At 40.1% G+C, this 19,734-nt stretch overlaps 1 protein-coding gene across 2 annotated transcripts in view; it reads right to left on the bottom strand.

Moving 5' to 3' along the window:
• The window catches only part of LOC132817060 (inactive dipeptidyl peptidase 10-like), a 924,305-nt gene that overhangs the window by 572,513 nt on the left and 332,058 nt on the right, over positions 1–19,734 (bottom strand). The window contains exon 1 of one of the 2 annotated variants that reach the window (XM_060827149.1): positions 12,085–12,106. The exons of the other annotated variant lie outside the window; for it this stretch is intronic. Coding sequence (XP_060683132.1) covers positions 12,085–12,091 — 7 coding nt within the window. The 5' untranslated portion in view covers positions 12,092–12,106. Of the gene's footprint in view, positions 1–12,084; positions 12,107–19,734 lie in introns of those variants that run through there. 2 annotated transcript variants of the gene reach the window in all.

The raw sequence follows: 19,734 nt of genomic DNA, 5'->3' as shown, positions 1-19,734 counted from the left end.
GTGCAGAGTGAGATGTCTGGTAGATTTAGAAAAGTTATTACCCAGCAAGATCAGTCAGATAGATGGGTGACTGTCGGGAGAGGGAAGAAGATAGTTTAAATGTCTCTGGTAACTATTCCTCTATCAAATAGATATTCAGTTTTTGGAGCTGTTGAAAGGGATAGTCTCTCCAAGGAAATGGAAGTTATTGGACACTTGGAATGATTTTTATGTTAGGCAGTATTTGACAAGATTTCATTGAATTATTCTTAGAGATGACTCTGCCGCCAGGGGCATAGACAGGAGGTTCTACGGTAGTGTATAAATTTGCTTTCCTGATGCCCGGATTAAGGACATTTCTAAACACTTCAACTACATTGTTAAAGGTGAGATTGAGAAGACAGGAGTTATTGTACATATTGGGAGGCATAACATTTTTCAGCAAAAGACTAAAGCAGTACAGAATGAAATTAAGAGGTTAAGTGGAAGATTGAAAAATAACACCTTAAAAGTAGTAATTTCTGATTAACTTCCAATGTCAAACTCTAATGAGGGAAGGAACAAAAGACTGAAGGGGATGAATCATTGGCTGAAGAGCTGGTGCATTGTTCAGGGATTCAGATTTTTGGACAATTGGAAAGTCTTTTGGGATAGAAAAGACCTGTTCAAAGAGGATGAGTCTAACCTAAACTGGGAAGGGACCAATATTCTCTTCAGATAAACTTGCAGATTTAGTCAGTAGTTAGGAAGGCAAATGCAATGTTGGCATTTATTTTGAGAGGACTGGAATATAAAACCAGGGATGTACTTCTAAGCCTCTATATGGCTCTGGTCAGACAATATTTGGAGTATTGAGCGCAGATTTGGGCCCAATATCTCAGGAAGGATGTACTGGCCCTGGAGCAGGTTCAGAGGAGGTTCATGAGAACGGTCCCAGGAATTGTGAAACGTATGAGAAACATTTGAAGACTCTGGGACCAAACTTGATGGAGTTTAGAAGGATGGGGGGGGGGGGGGGGGGGGGGAATCTAATTGAAACACATAACATATTGAACAGCCTGGACAGAGTAAATGTTAGGAAGATGTTTCCATTGGTCGGCAAGGCTAGGATCCGAGGGCATAGCCTTAGAGTAAAGTGAAGACCATTTAGAATGGAGATAAAGAGAAACTTCTTCAGCCAGAGAGTGGTGACTCTATGGAATTAACTGCCACAGAAAGCTGTGGAGGCCAGGTCACTGAATATATTTAAGACAGAGATAGGTAGGTTATTGATTGTCAAGGGGATCAAAGATTACTGGGTGAATTCGGTTGAGAAACTTACGAGCCAAAATTGAGTGGTGGAGCAGATTCGATGGACTGAATGGCTAAAGTTCTGCTCCTACATCTTATGGTCTAATATCCTAGCAGGGAGATTTGCTCATTCTATTGAGGGAGACTTTGTACTGATAGAGAAGGTGAGTGGAGGAATTCTAAGCAGCTGTGTTCCTGGATGTAGGTTTGCTTGCTGAGCTGGAAGGTTTGTTTTCAGATGTTTCGTCGCCATACTAGGTAACATCTTCAGTTCTCTTTCTCAGGGGTGGCCAATGTAGTGTTTGTTACAGTTCTTGCAGGGTATTTTGTAAATGACATTAGTTTTGCTTGTTGTCTGTGGAAAACACGTCCAGAAACCCGTGCCACTCTGCCCGACAAAGTCATCTCAGAAACGATTGCCAGACTACTCAGACCAAGGCAGCATGGTAGCCCACAAAACACACCAACACACTAAAACAGCAGCTAATGAACTTGAAAGACCGTATACAGACAACAAAACTAATGTCATTCATAAAGGACCTTGCAAGAACTGTAACAAACACTACATTGGACAAACAGGCAGAAAACTAGCCACCAGGATACATGAACATCAACTAGCCACAAAAAGACAGGACCCACTCTCACTAGTATCCTTACATATTAGATTAGATTAGATTACTTAGTGTGGAAACAGGCCCTTCGGCCCAACAAGTCCACACTGACCCTCCGAAGAGCAACCCACCCAGACCCATTCCCCTACACCTAACAATACAGGCAATTTAGCATGGCCAATTCACCTAACCTGCACATTTTTGGACTGTGGGAGGAAACCGGAGCACCCGGAGGGAACCCATGCAGACACGAGGAGAATGTGCAAACTCCACACAGACAGTTGCCCGAGGCGGGAATTGAACCCGGATCTCTGGCGCTGTGAGGCAGCAGTGCTAACCACTGTGTCACCATGCCGTCCTCATATGGATGAGGAAGGACACCACTTCGACTGGGGCAACACATCCATTCTAGGACAAGCCAAACAGAGACACGCACGTGAATTTCATGAAGCAAGGCATTCCAACCGGAACTCTATCAATAAACACATTAACTTGGATCCTATTTACCATCCCCTGAGAAAAAGAATAGGAAATGACATCACCATATAAAATGGCATCACCAACCCAAGGAAATCCAAACACAAATAGAAAGTGGGCTACACCACCAGTGCTTTAATCGAGAGGCTCACTGAAGATTTTACCTAGTATGGTGATGAAATGTCTGAAAATGAACCTTCCAGCTCGTGAGCAAACCTATAACTAGAACCTCAACCTAAGCTATAAATCTTCTCAAAACTCACTGGCTGTGTAAATGGAAGGATTGATGGGGAAGGTTTCTGAATGTAACCATGTCAATTAGAAAAATAAAGACAAGAGCAAGTCAGAGCTTGCAGTAGCTCTGAAGAACTAAATTGCATCTATTTCAATGCAATGAGTATTAGAAGTAAGGCTGATGCATACATAAAATAGGGATGTCATTGCTGGTACAGAAACATGCCCGAGAGATAAAGAAGACTTGCAGCTCAGGGTTCCAGATTCTAGTTGTTAGAGGAAGCATAGAAAAGGAGGCAAGATAGGAGAGGGTGTGATGTTTTGATTAAGGAATACATGACTGCTATAACTATTCCTGCAAAAAGTGTTTGGTGACAGTACAAATAGGAAAGGAAAGATCACTTTGATGGGATTGTGCTATAGACCACACAATAGTAATAGAGAAATTCAGAAACAAATATGTAGGGAGATGTCAGACATATGTAAGCATAATAAGGTTTAATAATTCAAAGTTTGTGCGAAGATTTGTAGCTCGGGTGCTTGTTGTAGTGGTTCTGTTCGCCGAGCTGGAAGTTTTTGTTGCAAACGTTTCGTCCCCTGGCTAGGAGACATCATCAGTGCTCTGGAGCCTCCTGCGAAGCGCTTCTTTGATGTTTCTTCTGGTATTTATAGTGGTCTGTCCTTGCCGCTTCCGGGTGTCAGTTTCAGCTTTCGCTGTAGTGGTTGGTATATTGGGTCCAGGTCGATGTGTTTGTTGATGGAGTTTGTGGATGAATGCCATGCCTCTAGGAATTCCCTGGCTGTTTTCTGTCTGGCTTGCCCTATGATAGTAGTGTTTTCCCAGTCGAATTCATGTTGCTTGTTGTCTGAGTGTGTGGCTACTAGGGATAGCTGGTCGTGTCATTTCGTGGCTAGTTGGTGTTCATGTATGCGGATTGTTAGCTGTCTTCCTGTTTGTCCTATACAGTGTTTTGTGCAGTCCTTGCATGGTATTTTATAAACTACATTAGTTTTGCTCATGTTGGATATTGGCTCCTTTGTTCTGGTAATGTTGTCTGAGCGTGGCTGTTGGTTTGTGTGCCGTTGTGAGTCCTAAGGGTCGCAGTAGTCTGGCTGTCAGTTCTGAAACGCTCCTGATGTATGGTAGTGTGGCTAGTCCTTTTGGTTGTGGCATGTCCTCGTTCCGTGGTCTATCTCTTAGGCATCTGTTGATAAAGTTGCGCGGGTATCCGTTTTTGGCGAATACCTTGTATAGGTGTTCCTCTTCCTCTTTTTGCAGTTCTGGTGTACTGCAGTGTGTTGTAGCTCTTTTGAATAGTGTCCTGATGCAGCTTCGTTTGTGCGTGTTGGGGTGGTTACTTTCATAGTTTAGGACTTGGTCTGTGTGTGTTGTTTTCCTGTGTACCCTTGTGGTGAATTCTCCGTTCGGTGTTCTCTGTACTATCACGTCTAGGAATAGGAGTTGGCTATCCAACAAGCATCCGAGCTACAAATCTTCGCACAAACTTTGAACCATTACGGGCGAGAGACGCTGAGACAAGCCAGGAAATGGGAATCCTGCACTAACCGCCTAAGCGCCACATATGAACAACTCCGGTTCCTACACGAATGCCGAAAGAATCAAATCCTTCCACAATGTGTCAGGTACAGACCACCAGTCAATAATCCACAAGCCAGGGAAACAGCCAAGCAGAACGGACTCAGGATGATCCAGGTAATGATCACAGACGCTCACAACCGATTGCACAAATACAAACAAGAAATTGCGCGCCAAAAGTCGTTAATTTCAAAGATCGCTATTCATGAATGGACCCGGACCATAGAACAGGCTGTCACTATAGGACAGAACAGGACAACACATCGCAAAAAAACGGCACTAAAAGAAAAACTGGCCAAACTAACACACAAAAAAGAGGACACTACAACACACACCTGGGTTAAAAACCTCTCCCACAGACAGCTCACAGACATGGAAAGAACTATACTGACCAAGGGACTCAACTACAACCACAGGGATGCCAAGACAGCAGACTTCCTAGCAGCACTAGAATGCACACTCAGGAACAATGGACTAACTGAAGAGACACAACAAACAGTGAGACAAACGGTCGTACCTATGATGATGAGAAAAAGACAAACACATAACCTCAACACCAAGGAGAGGGAAGCACTGAAAGCACTAAGAAATGATAAGAACATAATCATACTACCAGCAGATAAAGGCAGAATGACTGTCATCCTAGATAAATCAGATTACATCAAAAAAGCACAACACCTACTAGCAGACACCAACACCTACCAAATGAAGAATTCTGACCCCACACCACAATTCACCAATAGAATAAACAACACACTAAGGAATCTACAAAAAAACGGACAGATAACCAAAGCAGACCTACGAAGAATGAAACCGGAAAGCAACAACACCCCCAGATTCTATGGACTACCCAAAGTACACAAACCAGACATCCCACTCAGACCCATAGTATCACTACCAGGGACACCAGCATACAAACTGGCCAAAGAACTACAACAGAAACTGAAACACCTGGTCAGCGGATCCAAACACTCCATACAATCAACACAGGAATTCTTGGACGCCATCAGGAATACACACATAGACAAAGAAGAAACCATGATCTCATTCGACGTGACGGCACTGTTCACTTCGATTGACAAAACCCTGGCCAGAGAAACAATAGCCAACCTACTGGACATACAGAACAGAAAACAGGAGGCGGAACCTATCAACAAAGACGGCATACTTAAACTACTGGACTTGTGCCTCACTACACACTTTACATTCAACATTCAGATATACGAACAAATCAACGGAACACCCATGGGATCACCAATCTTGGGACTCATAGCAGAGGCAGTTATGCAAAGGTTAGAACATACAGCCCTACCACAAATTCAACCCAAACTCTGGGTCATATACGTCGATGATACGTTCGTAATCATCAAAAACACGGAAATAGAAAAAACACACTGGATCATCAACGCCACACTCACAGGAATCCGATTCACGAGAGAAGTAGAAAAGGATAGCCAACTCCCATTCCTAGACGTGATAGTACAGAGAACACCGAACGGAGAATTCACCACAAGGGTACACAGGAAAACAACACACACAGACCAAGTCCTAAACTATGAAAGTAACCACTCCAACACACACAAACGAAGCTGCATCAGGACACTATTCAAAAGAGCTACAACACACTGCAGTACACCAGAACTGCAAAAAGAGGAAGAGGAACACCTATACAAGGTATTCGCCAAAAACGGATACCCGCGCAACTTTATCAACAGATGCCTAAGAGATAGACCACGGAACGAGGACATGCCACAACCAAAAGGACTAGCCACACTACCATACATCAGGAGTGTTTCAGAACTGACAGCCAGACTACTGCGACCCTTAGGACTCATAACGGCACACAAACCAACAGCCACGCTCAGACAACAACTTACCAGAACAAAGGAGCCAATACCCAACATGAGCAAAACTAATGTAGTTTATAAAATACCATGCAAGGACTGCACAAAACACTGTATAGGACAAACAGGAAGACAGCTAACAATCCGCATACATGAACACCAACTAGCCACGAAATGACACGACCAGCTATCCCTAGTAGCCACACACGCAGACAACAAGCAACATGAATTCGACTGGGAAAATACTACTATCATAGGGCAAGCCAGACAGAAAACAGCCAGGGAATTCCTAGAGGCATGGCATTCATCCACAAACTCCATCAACAAACACATCGACGTGGACCCAATATACCAACCACTACAGTGGACAGCTGAAACTGACACCTGGAAGCGGCAAGGACAGACCACTATAAATACCGGAAGAAACATCAAAGAAGCGCTTCGCAGGAGGCTCCAGAGCACTGATGATGTCTCCTAGCCAGGGGACGAAACGTTTGCAACAAAAACTTCCAGCTCGGCGTACAGAACCACTACAAGGTTTAATAATGGGTGATTTGAATTTTTCAAATATTGACAGGGACATTGTGTTAAAGGTTTGGATGGTGAAGAATCTGTCAAATATATTCAAGAAGATTTTCTTTATCAATATGTGGATGCTCCTACTAGTGAAGGTGCAAAACTAAAAACTTTCTTTTGGGCAATAAGGCAGGACAGGTGACTGAAGTGAAACTAGGGGAAAACATTTGAGGGGGGTCATAATTCTATTTATTTTGAAATGATTATGGAAAAGATAAGTCTTCCATAAAAAGTTTTTTTTTTACTGGAGTAAGGCAAACTTTAATTGTATGAGACAAGAACTTTCAAAAGTTGATTGGAGTAGACTGTTCACAGGTAAAACGATGTCTGACAAGTAGGAAGTGTTCAGAAGTGAGATGACTAGATTTTCTGTAGAGAGAAGACAAGGCTAGTAAGATTAAGGAACAATGGATGAATAAAGATATTGAGGTTCTAGTCAAGCATATACGATAATCTTATTTTAGATAATAGACAACTTAGTTCAATTGAATCTTTTAATCAATATAAACAGAGTATAAGGGGATTCTTTAGAGAGAAATCAGAAAGGCAAAGAGGGGATATGAGATAGCATATTGCAGATAAGGCTAAGGATAATGCAAAGAGATTCTACAAAATTCCTTAACAGCAAGAGGGTAACTAGAGAGAGGCTAGGGCCTCTTAAAGATCAAGGTGGTTGTCTTTGTGTTGAACCCCAGGAGATGGGAAAGATACCAGATGAATATTTCCTGTCAGCTTTTACTGTGGAGAAAGAAATGGAGTCTAGAGAATACAGAGAAATAAATGTTGATGGTTTTAAAACATTTCCTATTACAGAAGGGAAAGTTTAGGAGGTCTTAGAAAATGTAAAGGTGGATGAATCTGCGGGACCTAATCTAATGTATCGCAGAACGTTATGAGAAGCAAAGGAGGAAATTAGAAAACTCCTTGCAGACATATTTGTATCATCTATAACTACAGGTGAGGTGCCTAATGACTGGAGGGTGTCTGATGTTGTATCTTTATGTAATGAAAGGTTGTAAGGAGAAATTGGGTAACTACAGAGCTGAGAGTCTGACTTTGATTGTGGGTAATTTGTTGGAGGCGATTATAAAAAATAACAATTTTGGACATTGAGAGAGACAAAAACTGATTAAGGATAGTCAGCATAGTTTTGTGTGAAGAAAATCATGCCCCAGAAACTGGACTGATTTTTTTTTGAGCAAGTTACCAAAAAGGTTGATGATGCTAGAGCAGTACACTTTGTTTATATGGATTTTAGTAAAGCCTTCAACAAGGTTCTGCATGGTAGACTAATTAGTAAAGTTAGGTCACATGATATTCAGGATGATCTGCCCAAACGGATACATAATTAGCTTAATGGCAGGAGACAGAGAGTAATGGTGAGGTTTGTTTTTTCGGACTGGAGGCATCGCACCAGTGGTGTTCCACAGGGATCAGTTTTATGTCCTTTTTTTAAATTTATATAAGTGATTTGGATGAGAATATAGAAGGCATAGTAAGTTTGTAGATGATACCAAAACTGGTGGCAGAGTAGACAGTGAAAGAGGTTTTCTAAGATTACAAAAGCATCTCGATCAAATGGGTCAATCATGGGAAAAATAGCAGATGGATATCAATGCGAGGCATTACATTTTGATACAACATACAATGGTATAGCTTATCAAATTAACAGTAGAGCTTTGGGTAGTGTTGCAAAACAGAGGGACCTATGGGTGCATGTACAGAATTGATTGAAGTTTACATCGAATATAGACAGGATGATGAAAAAGGCATTTAGCACAGTTGTCTTCATTGCTCAGTCCTTTGAGTATAGGAGTTGAGACATTATGTTGAGGTTGTACAGGACATTGGTGAAGCCTCTTCTGAAACACCGTGTCCGGTTCTGGACGTCCAATTAAAGGAAAGAAATTATCAAGCTGGAGAGTATTCAGAAAAGATTTACCAGGATGTTGCTGGGTATGGAAGGTTTGAGTTACAAAGAAAGGCTGGATAGGTTTGGATTTTTTTCACTGGAGAGAAGCAGCTTGACAGGTGACGTGATAGGAGTTTCTAAAATAATCAAAGGTATAGATAGAGTTGATGGTAGTTGTCTTTTCCCTAATATGGAAAATTTCAAGACTGTGGGAACATTTTTAAGGTGACAGGAGGGAGATTGAAAAAAAAGACATGAGGCATTTTTTTTACACAAAGGGTGATTCGCATGTGGAATGAACTTCCTGAGGAAGTGGTGGATGTGGGTACAACTACAATGTTTAAAAGATGTTTGGACGGATACCTGAATAGGAAGGATTTGGAGGGATATGGGCAAGGAGCAGGCAGGTAGGGACTAATTTGGGATTATATTCAGCATGGATTGGTTGGACCAAAGGGTCCGTTTCCATGCTGTATGACTATAACTCAATGAGAATGCTGTAGTACAAAAATTGAAAGCTAAGTTTCTGCTATTCTAAATATTTTTCACTGCAAAAGCTGTTTCCCTTCAATACTTCCTCTCAATGATTTTTAAATCTATTAAGGATGGATACTGTGACATCACTTGTGCCATTTTATTTTTAATCTTAGTTTTTTTATATTTATATTAATACCTGTAAAGTAACAAGCTATCAGATGCATATAATAGATTAGAAAATTCGCTGATATGGAAAACACAATTCCTAAGATTTCAAACAACTCTGGAATTGGACATCAAATCAATTGCAGAACAAACTAACACACTTCTCTACTACATTAAAAGATCAAATCATGTGTTACATTGACAACAGATTGGTAGGAATCAAATTAAGTTTGACAACCTCAACTTTTAATTGGTATCTAATTTGAAAAGCACATGGGACATTGGCAGGATTTCACTTCAATTGCAGATCCCAGCACCTGGGAGAGTGTGTAGATAGTGATGACACCTTAACTATGAAACTATAGAAACTTACAGCTTACTCACTTGTGGCAGAATCCTCATTAGTCTCTTAGATAAATCAGTGACTGCATTCCCTCACTCAAAAGAAGATTGAGCTCCAGAATGAAGTTCCAAATAACAATGGATACAAGGAGTTGGCAAAATTGCTTCAGAAACATGATGCAGCAAAACATTAAATGTCAAACATTTACAGAGTGTTGACTACTTAAAGGTACAACAGAGCATTTGAATAGGGACCAAACCTCTTATCTAAATAATATTCTGTGTGACCACATCAGTGCAAAGTCCGAAACAACTAAGACCAGTACCTTTAAGACCATAAGAAATAGGAGCAGAAATTAGACCACTCAGCCCATCAGGTCTGTTCTGCCATTCAATCATGGCTGATAGGTTTCTCAACCTCATTTTCCAGCTTTCTCCTTGTAACCTTTGACCATCAAGAACTTACCAATCTCTGTTTTAAATATACTCATTGACCTGGCCTCACAGCTGTCTGTGGCAATGAATTCACAGATTCGCCACTCTCTGGCTGAAGAGTTCCTCCTCATCTCCATTCTAAAGGGTCTTCCCTTTATTCTAAGGCTATGCCTCGAACCCTCATCTCTCCTACCAACGGAAACATCTTCCTAACGTCCACTCTGTCTCGGCTGCTCAGTATTTCTGTAAGTTTCAATTAGATTCCACCCTCATCCTTCTAAACTCCATCAAGTATAGTCACAGAGTCCTCAAACGTTCCTCGTATGTTAAGCCTTTCATTCCTGGGAACATTCTTGTGAACCTCCTTTTAACCCGTTCCAGGCCCAACACATCTTTCCTAAGGTATGGGGCCCAAAATTGCTCTCAATACTCTAAATGTGGTCTGACCAGAACCTTATAGAGCCTCAGAAGTACATCTTGCCATAGGTGTGGTTCCAAAATCCCATGTCAAAAATGAAAACATTGTCCAGCCATATGTTCATAATGTATTCATTGTAGGAAAACAGGATACTTTTCCAAGATTTGATATAGCATAAACAATATTCTCAGCATCAAACTAAATAATTTCTAAATCAACATGTATGTCCATGTATTGAAGGACAGGTTAAAACTGTTATGGAATAAGTTTCTTCACATTGTAACAACTCTCAATGGACATGCACCATCACTCTTTTATTGAATAATTCACACCATCACCAACCTAGAAGCTAATAGCAGAGAATAAGAAACAGCATCCCCACACAACCCTGTATTTGCATCAACACAAGCACAGCTAACCAAACTGAAACCAGCAGAGGTAGAGAAAGCTCACCAACTTTACCTCAACTGTTTTGATACCTTGACTTAGACTTTTCTGATACACTCACCAACAGAAATGAATGTATTCAAAAGGTTGGTGAGGGATGCAAAACATAAGGAAAAATGCACAGTAAATATTGTCCAAACATGAAAAAAGTGGCAACTAATTTGAGCATGTGCCTCAGTGTCAATGATCATGATTGAAAAGAAAAGAGTCTTTTTAAGAATTTACCATACTCAATGGCTTGTTTTGTGACATAATAAATCCAAAACAAATATTTAACATTGTAAAACAACAGATTCAAATTTTTTTCTGTTATTAGTTACAACATTTGTTTTCTAAATACACTAAAAACTTTAATTTTGAAGACCAATTGTAAAAAGTGTTCATATGGACTTTCTGAAAGTTTATTTGAAATAAAAACTTCAAAGATACAGGAGAATTAGGGGAAATATATTCTAAAAGAATAGGATATTAAGATCTCCTTTGATCTGACAGCTTTCAGTGGCTTGTATCTTGCTTCTAATGCACTGGACTAGGAGTCTAATTTAAGGTTGGATCTTATATTTCTGGCAAAAGCAGCAGCATATGCATTAATACCAGAAGTGAGTGCACTTGAGTTGAGTTCATTGTCAGTTCCACAATAAAGTACATCAAATTAAATATCACTAACAGTTTAATATTGCAAAATAAAACAAAATACATTACAATAAAAAAATTCTTCTGCATTGCTGCAAAAAAAACCTAACGTGAATAACCCAAATTTGAATGTAATGCATCATTGTACGTGTATAGCCTCATGGATTGTAACTATCCATTCACATATACTTGAAGATGAGCTCTTAATCCTGCATTCACATAATCAGATTCAATGTCAGCTAAGTCATTTCAACATGAACGTGCCTGTCAATTGGAGGGAGATTAGAACTGCAAAACATTCTATAAATAAAAGAAAAACAGCCCTTTGAGACACTGTTTGTTCACTTTCTCCATGTTTTTCATTCCCATTTTAATTATCTTTTTCTCTATCATTCATTCATTCTTTTATCGCCTGCTTTACCTCTCACACGTACATCTCCTTGAAGCTCTAATTCACTCTCTGACTCCTTAATATGGATTTGTTGAGAAACCGTGTTTGCATTTCTTTTGCTTTATCAGAGTTCCATCACCCGACAGATAGCATCTGTAAGCAAGTTTGTAACATACTGCCTTCTGATGTTCCACAATTCCATCAATGATTTTTCAACGCCTTAAAAGTCTACATATTCACAAATCATTTATCTCACCTGCCATTGTTCAGTTTTGGCTAATGCTTCCTTTTGCCAAGTCTTTATTTCCTCATTCGTTCCCTCCAGTTTCCAATGCAGTGAATTTTATTGCACCTGTGAATGGGGTGGAAGTGAAGGATGCATAATGTGCCATGCCTAATGCCCATCAACATGATGCAAGATCACAAAGCATAAGACATTGGTGCAGCAATTAGGCCATTCAGCCCATTGAGTCTGCTCTGCCATTCAATCATGGCTGATAAGCTTTTCAACCCAATTCTCCCACTCTATCCCCATGACCCTTCATCATCTTGATATTCAAGTACTTATCTGTCGCTGTCTTAACTATACTGAATGACTTGGACACCGCAGTCTTATCTGGAAATGAATTCCAGAGATTCATCACACTCTGGCTGAAGAAGTTTCTCCTTATTTCTGTTCTAAAAGGTCTTCCCTTTACTCTAAGGCAATGCCCTCGGGTCCTAATCTCTCCTACCAATGGAGACATATCCTAACATTTACTCTTTCCAGGCCGTTCAGTATTCTGTAAGTTTCAATCAGATTCCCCCTCATCCTTCTAAACTCCATCGAGTATAAACCCAGAGTCCTCAAATGTTCCTCATATGTTAAGCTTTTCATTCCTGGGACCATTCTTATGAACCTTCTCTGAACATCCTTCCTGAGAAATAAGGCACAAAAATGTACATGTACTCTAAGTGTGGTCGTCAAGAGCCTCATACAGCCTCAGTGGTACATCCCTGCTTTTATATTTAAAGTTTTCTCAAAATAAATTCCATCATTGCATTTGCCTTCCTAACTACTGACTCAATTTGCAAATTTACCTTGAGAGAATCCTGGACTATAACTCGCAAGTCCCTTTGCACTTCTGAATTTTCACCCTATTTAGAAAATAGTCCAAGCTTCCACTCTTCCTATCATAGTGCATGACTTCACATTTTCCTACATTGTACTCCATCTACCACTTCTTTGCCCACTCTCCTAACCTGTTCAAATCCTTCTGCAGCCTCCCACCTCCTCAATGTTACCTGTCCCTTTACCTTTGTAGCATCTGCAAACCTACCCAGAATGCCCTCAGTTCCTTCATCTAGATCATTAATGTATGTCCTAAGGTAATTTTACCAAAGGGCATCATAGATTCATTGAATCCTTATATTCAGCCCATCAAATCCATACCGACTGTCTGAAAAGCATTCCACTCAGACCTGCTCCATAACTGCATTTCCCATGGCTAACCCATTCAACCTACACATCCATGGGCAATCCACCTCACCTGTATATCTTTATACTGTGGGAGGAAACTGGAGGCACCCAAAGGAAACCCATGTGCACATGGGGAGAATGTGCAAACTCCACATAGACAGTCGCTCAAGAATGGAATCAAACCCAGGTCCCTGGCGCTGTGATGCAACAGTACCAACCACTGAGGCACTGTGCTGCCTAAAATTCAAATTTCACCATGCCAGGATTTGAACCCAGGTCCCCAGAACATTACTTGGGTCTCCTGATTAATATCTAAACAATACCACCACTAGGCCCTCCATCACCTCCTGGAGATGGAGGCATTGAAAGGTTGTCCTGCACATAGGCAACTTGATGTCTATGGTCACTTAATTCATTCCAGCAACTCAAAACAAGGGTTTTGGCATCTGACAGCTGTCATTGTGTGTAAAGGGGACTTACTGGAAGGGCTCTTGTGATATAGTGGTAATGGCCCTACTTCTGGGCCAGAAGTCTGGGTTCAGATCCCACCTGCTCCAAAAGTCAGTCATAACATTCCTGAACAAGTCAACCAGGTAAATGTCAATAGCACTCTTGAGAAAAGCAATAGAATAATTGCATCCCCATTCCAGAAGAAACCCTTCACTTCTGAGTTGGGAAGAGGCACATAACAAAATTGTAGGCTATAAAAGAGAGTAAAAGCTAGATATACTGGAAATAGACCAGGGACCATTGTGTAGAACTCTCTGTAGGCGTGACTGGGAGTTCGGGAAGAAATGTTAGAGATCCCCGAGGCCAAGGACAATGATTTTTACAATGATGAGGCAAAGGAGCAAGCTGAGATGGTTAGATGTGTCACTGTCACTAGGCTCATTGAGGCACAGTGACAGTAGACAGAAGAGTAAAATTATAAAACCCATTGATATAAAGACTGCAAGTTTCAGAGGGACAACTGTGAATGTGAAATACTTGCAGAAATAAATAAACAGAATAACAATAGTTGAAGAATTATGTGCACTTTAGAAGATTGGGACAAATAAATAAATATGTGGCCTTAATGTGAAGTTTTATTGACGTCACAGTACAGAGGTGCATTTGGAAAAGATGTGCAAGGGTCCGTGAAAGGAATTTGCCCAGAAAAAAAGCTTAAAAATGTCATCTAGGCGAACAGAAGAAAGCATCAATTTCACTAGCAGAATGCTAGAAACCACAACTTTCTTTGTTAAAAATGTTGAAAAAAATCTCTAGTAATTAAAATAGAGCCACAGTAATGAGTACCTTTGAGGAAGCTGTTCAGAGGATTCAGAATTACTTCACCATTACACATCAGTTCCTAAGCTGAACAAGTTAATATACTTACTGTGTTGAGTAGTCTAAATAGCAGGCATTAACAGTTAACGCCAATGCCGTAGAACAAGGCCATTAGACAAGTACTCGAGAATACTTGTAACATTTATTGGGGAATTTTGCTTTAACAGACTACCATTTGGGGTAACCTTAGCCTCAGAGACCTTTCAATGGACATTGCTCAATTTGTTACAAGGTTCAGAAGATGTCACATACCACATTGATGACAATGATACATGGGGTGATTGTGATAAACAATATCAGAAGGTCCATGTGATTTTAAAATTCCTATATACGAAATGCTTACCCTCAGTGGAAGGTGCAAAAATTTCAAAGAATCTTTCACTTCTGAGGGAATTTGGGAATGACAAAGATGGGATAAGGTCATCAGAAAATGAAATTGTTAAGGAGTTCCCTATTCTGAAGGAAGTTCATGACTTGCAAAGATTCCTAGTTATGGTAAACTGGTTGGAAGAAATGTTTGCCCCTCCAGACAATGGTGACTGAACCCTTGAGAGAACATCTCAAGAAAATGCAAGGATGGTACATGGACTCACATCAAGAGGACTTTTCCAAAAGACCAAGGACATGCTGATATCCAAAGAAGTCCAGACAATCGCAATTTATCCATTGATCCTTTTTGACTTTGATAGCTATGGATACTTCAGTGGTGGGCATAAGAATAGTTCAGTTTTAGGAGCAACCTGGTGATTGAAGAATTCATTGTATTATGCATCCAAGGCATTGCTATATAGAAACAGGATAGGAAGCTCTCACCAATTCATGAGCATGCAAAGGTTTTCAGACTGCATCTGTGGCCTCAAGGTGCTTATACAAATGGATCATAAATTAATGTATCCTGTTTGATAAGAAAGAGTTTGCTAGGAAGCCTCCTTGGATTCAGACCTACTGACTCCACCTAATGAGGTTTGCCTACGAGAACAAATATGTACAAGGACAGTGACAAATGACAGTGTTTGTGGTCTCCACAGCGAGTACCAACAGCTTTACAATGACTGATGAGGGATTCATTGGTGAGATTGAACAGGCTGAATGAATCTTAGCAAGTACAAAGGAGCAGCAGGCCACCCGTTATAATAAAAGAGATTGTACATAACAGCAATGTATCTCAACCACAGACAGCCCAATGCAACAACCATTTCCATTTTAGCATGAGAACCTTGAATTTGTTCCAATTCTAATGAAAAGTAATAGACTTGAATTGCTAAATTTTGTTGCTCTCTCCACTGATGTTGTCTGACCTATTGACTATTTCTAGCATTCTCTGTCTATATTATCACAAATGATCATGTAGTAAAATTGCAATGGTTCCTCCTCTACATCAGCCTTGTTTTCTGATGCACATTGATATCTGCTATAGATGCTAAAAGTTTGTGACTAGATTGGTGGTGGAGGGTTGTTTTTGGGACTAGAGGCTTGTGACCTGGAGGCAGTATTATACAGGGATCGGTTCTGGGCCCACTTTAGTTTAACATTTATCTAAATGCTTTGGATGACAATACGGGAGATATGGTTAGTAGGCTTGTGGATGAAACCAAAATTTATGGTATAGTGGACAGTGAAGTTGGTTTTCTAAGATTACAAAGAGATCACGATCAATTAGGTCAATGGGCTGAGGAGTGGCAGATGGAGTTCAATTTGGGAAATGCGAGGTATTGCACTTTGGTACAATAAACAAGGGCAGGAATTATACAATTAATGGTAGGGCCTTGGGTAGTGTTGTAAAACTGAAGGACCTGGTGTTTAGGTACGTAATTCTTTGAAATTTGTGTCAAAGGTAGACAGGGTGGTTATGAAGGTAATTAACATGCTTGCCTTAATTGCTTACACCATTGGGTATAGGAGTTGGAACATCATATGAGGTTGCACAGGTTGAGGCCTCTCCTGGAATACTGTGTACAGTTCTGGACGCCTTGTCATAGGAACAATACTATCACACTGGAGAGCGTTCAGAAAAGATCTACCAGGATGTTGCCAGGAATGGTGGGTTTGAGTTATAAAAATAGACTGGGTAGGCTGGGTCCTTATTCAGTGGAGGGTAAGAGATTGAGGGGTATCCTTATAGAGGTTAATAAAATCATGAGGCGTATAGATAATACATTTTCCCCAGTGCAGGGGAATTTAAAACTAGGAGGCATATTTTTAGGTGAGAGGAGAAAGATTTGAAAAGGACATGAGGGGCAACATTTTTATACAGAAAGAATGGTTATTGCGTGGAATGAACTGCTCGAGAAAATGATGGATGAAAGAGTATTTACAATTTTTAAACAATGTTTGGAAAAACTCATGCATTGGAAAAGTTTGATGGGATGTGGGCCAAATGCAACCAGGTGGCACTAGTTTAATTTGGAAACATGGTTGGTGTGGACTAGTAGGACTGAAGGATCTGTTTCTGTGCTGTATGATTCTATGACTCTGGAACAGGCTTGATGAGCAGAACAAGATTTTATTTTTTTTTCGGTTGTCCTCAAAGATTTTCAAGTCTTCAAGATTGTTTTGATACAATTATGGTTTATTCTGAACACTTATTTTCTCAGGAAGATGTATTACTAAAATTGCAATGAACTTATGTGCAGAGTAACTATAGAAAACCAGTCAGCATACTTCCATCTTTCAGTTGGCATGACCATTGTCAAGGTCACATAACATTTAACTGACTGTCTGTGTCAAACCATTGGACCTGAAACTGCCATTTGCTTCTTCCAATGTAATTATCCCAAAGTATAACATAATAATGTGCCACAATACTGTATGAATTATTTCAGCTATGATACTTATAATAAATCATTCAAAATACTGCCACAGTAGTTACTGTAATTATTGACATGCCTGTCATGCAAAGCTTAAAAATAATCCCATGCTAGTCAATTACAAAGGACAATTTTTTTGCACCTATTAACCAGCTCCTCATGTGGTGCAGCCTTTAAAAGAAATGAGCTCAGAATTATTCATTAAATAAAATTATTTCAAAAGATTCCCTGGGCTATTTCACACCTCATTTCTGTTAAGACTTGATCTGCAACAAAGAACTTTAAGATATGTTACCTTAATGGCCAAGTACCAATCTACCTAAATATCCCATTGCATATTTTTGGTGACATAAAGTGAGCAAAGAGAAAACTATTCTCAAACACTTTAAACAAAATGTCAAATAAATAGTTCTGACACAGCCCTAAATCATTCACTTCCAACTCTGTAGATCTATTTTAATTCTAATTCAAGGATAAATACCACAAAGTTACTTCTCACTGATGCTGCAGACCTGAAATTAAAAAGAGAAAGTCCTGGAGAAATTGAGCAGGTATGTCACTATCTGTGGAGAAAGAAACAAAATTAAATCAGGCTTGAAATGTTAACTATCCTTCAGAGCTGAAGGGGTTTGGAAAATTATGGTTGCCATGCTGTTGACAGGGAGGAAAAGGAGTGAATGGAACAGATAATGATGGTGCACATAGCAAAAGATAAAGGGTGAGCTGGTTTTATAAAGGAACGATATGAATGCAAAAGAGATGTTAATGATGGACGTGAATGGAGAAAATAGTTCAGCTCTGCTGAGAGTAAACTGGTGCCATCAAGCCTCAGAGCACAGCAGGTGGGAACAGGTGTTAGGTTTGTTGGTAGAGTGGACCAAGTAACCATGGAGCGAAAGATTTCTGGAAATGCTATCAACAGAGGGGAGGGATGCCTCCAATGGGTTCTCCATTTCTCTCAATGGAGTTTTCCAAAGTTGAGAGGGTCATCAGCTGTGTCCAATATATTTCTCACACTTCTGTGTCCCTTCCCCTTTCTTTCAGAACAATGGCTGTGTTTCCTTTACCCTTACTTTCCAGCCCACCAGCTTCAGTGAAAGGATTTTGGCCACCACCAGCAGGATGCCACCACTAGACATATTTTCCCCTTCCCTCCCTGGTCAGTTTTCTATAGGAACCATTCCCACTCTAATACCCTGGTCTATTCATCATTCATACCCAACATATCCTCATTTCCCACGCAATCATATAAGGTGTAACACTTGTCCTTATATTTCCTTCCTCTTCGCTGCCTAAAGACAGTAACATACCTTCAACGTGAAGGAGCACATTACTTGTACTTCTTTAAATCTGGTCTCCTGCATTCACGTTCACAATGTGGTCACCCCTCTGATGGCGAGACGAGTGACGTTTTTGCAGAATACTTCTACTTTGTCTGTAAAATTCATCCTGACCTCCCAGTTGCTTCCATTTAAATACATCAAATTGCTCTCTTTCTATTGCTTCTGTCTTAGATCTGTTGTAGTATTTCAGCTAAGACCAACAACAGCTGGGAGAGAGATGTTGTTTTCTGATAGGTGCTTTAGGACTCCACTTGTTCAACAATGTCAGACAATGGACATGTTCCTCTGTTCTGATTGCACTCTTCTTTCCTCCTCTTCTCTGGGGGCCTTGATGTCATGGGTTTGCTGTCAGCAGGGCTGGTCCATTTTCTACTATTGATACCTCTTATAAGCATCAATTTTGTTTCTACGTCATTTCTTTACTACCATACACATTCTCCATGGCTTTTGCTTTGTGCACCTTCACCATATGTTCCATTTTCTCCATGCCCCCACTTTATCAACACTATAAAAAAATATAATTTTCCATGCTCCTTCAAAAGTGTCACATTGGACAAAAGTATAAACTTTCTTACTCTCAAAAATTGTGTTCTTACTCTCTCTACAGATGCTGTCAAATTTCAACTTTTTTTCCTATTTCTGTTTTAACTTTTCACCAATTGCTGAGCAAGGTAAACATTGAAGTTGGCTGATCTTACACTCATCCCATCACATAGGGGAAAATAGCATAGGGTAACCTTAACTGTGAAATACTGAAACAAAACAAAAGGAATCACCTTTCTTACCTCCATTTTACATGAAGCTATTATTAAGCTTGGCAAGTTGACAAATGTACTTTAGTGAGACCCTGTCCTTACCCAATATAAACCATATCTGACTCCAATCCACAGCAATTGGCTGATTCTTACATGTTGCCCTGTTAATTGAAAATGTAACATTATAATTCTGTAATTTGAGAGACGGAGAGG

Source organism: Hemiscyllium ocellatum, chromosome 7 (genome assembly GCF_020745735.1).
Source record: "Hemiscyllium ocellatum isolate sHemOce1 chromosome 7, sHemOce1.pat.X.cur, whole genome shotgun sequence".
NCBI lineage: Eukaryota > Metazoa > Chordata > Chondrichthyes > Orectolobiformes > Hemiscylliidae > Hemiscyllium > Hemiscyllium ocellatum.
The sequence above is the reverse complement of the archived record's forward strand: the minus strand, read 5'-3'. Positions and strand labels throughout refer to the sequence as shown.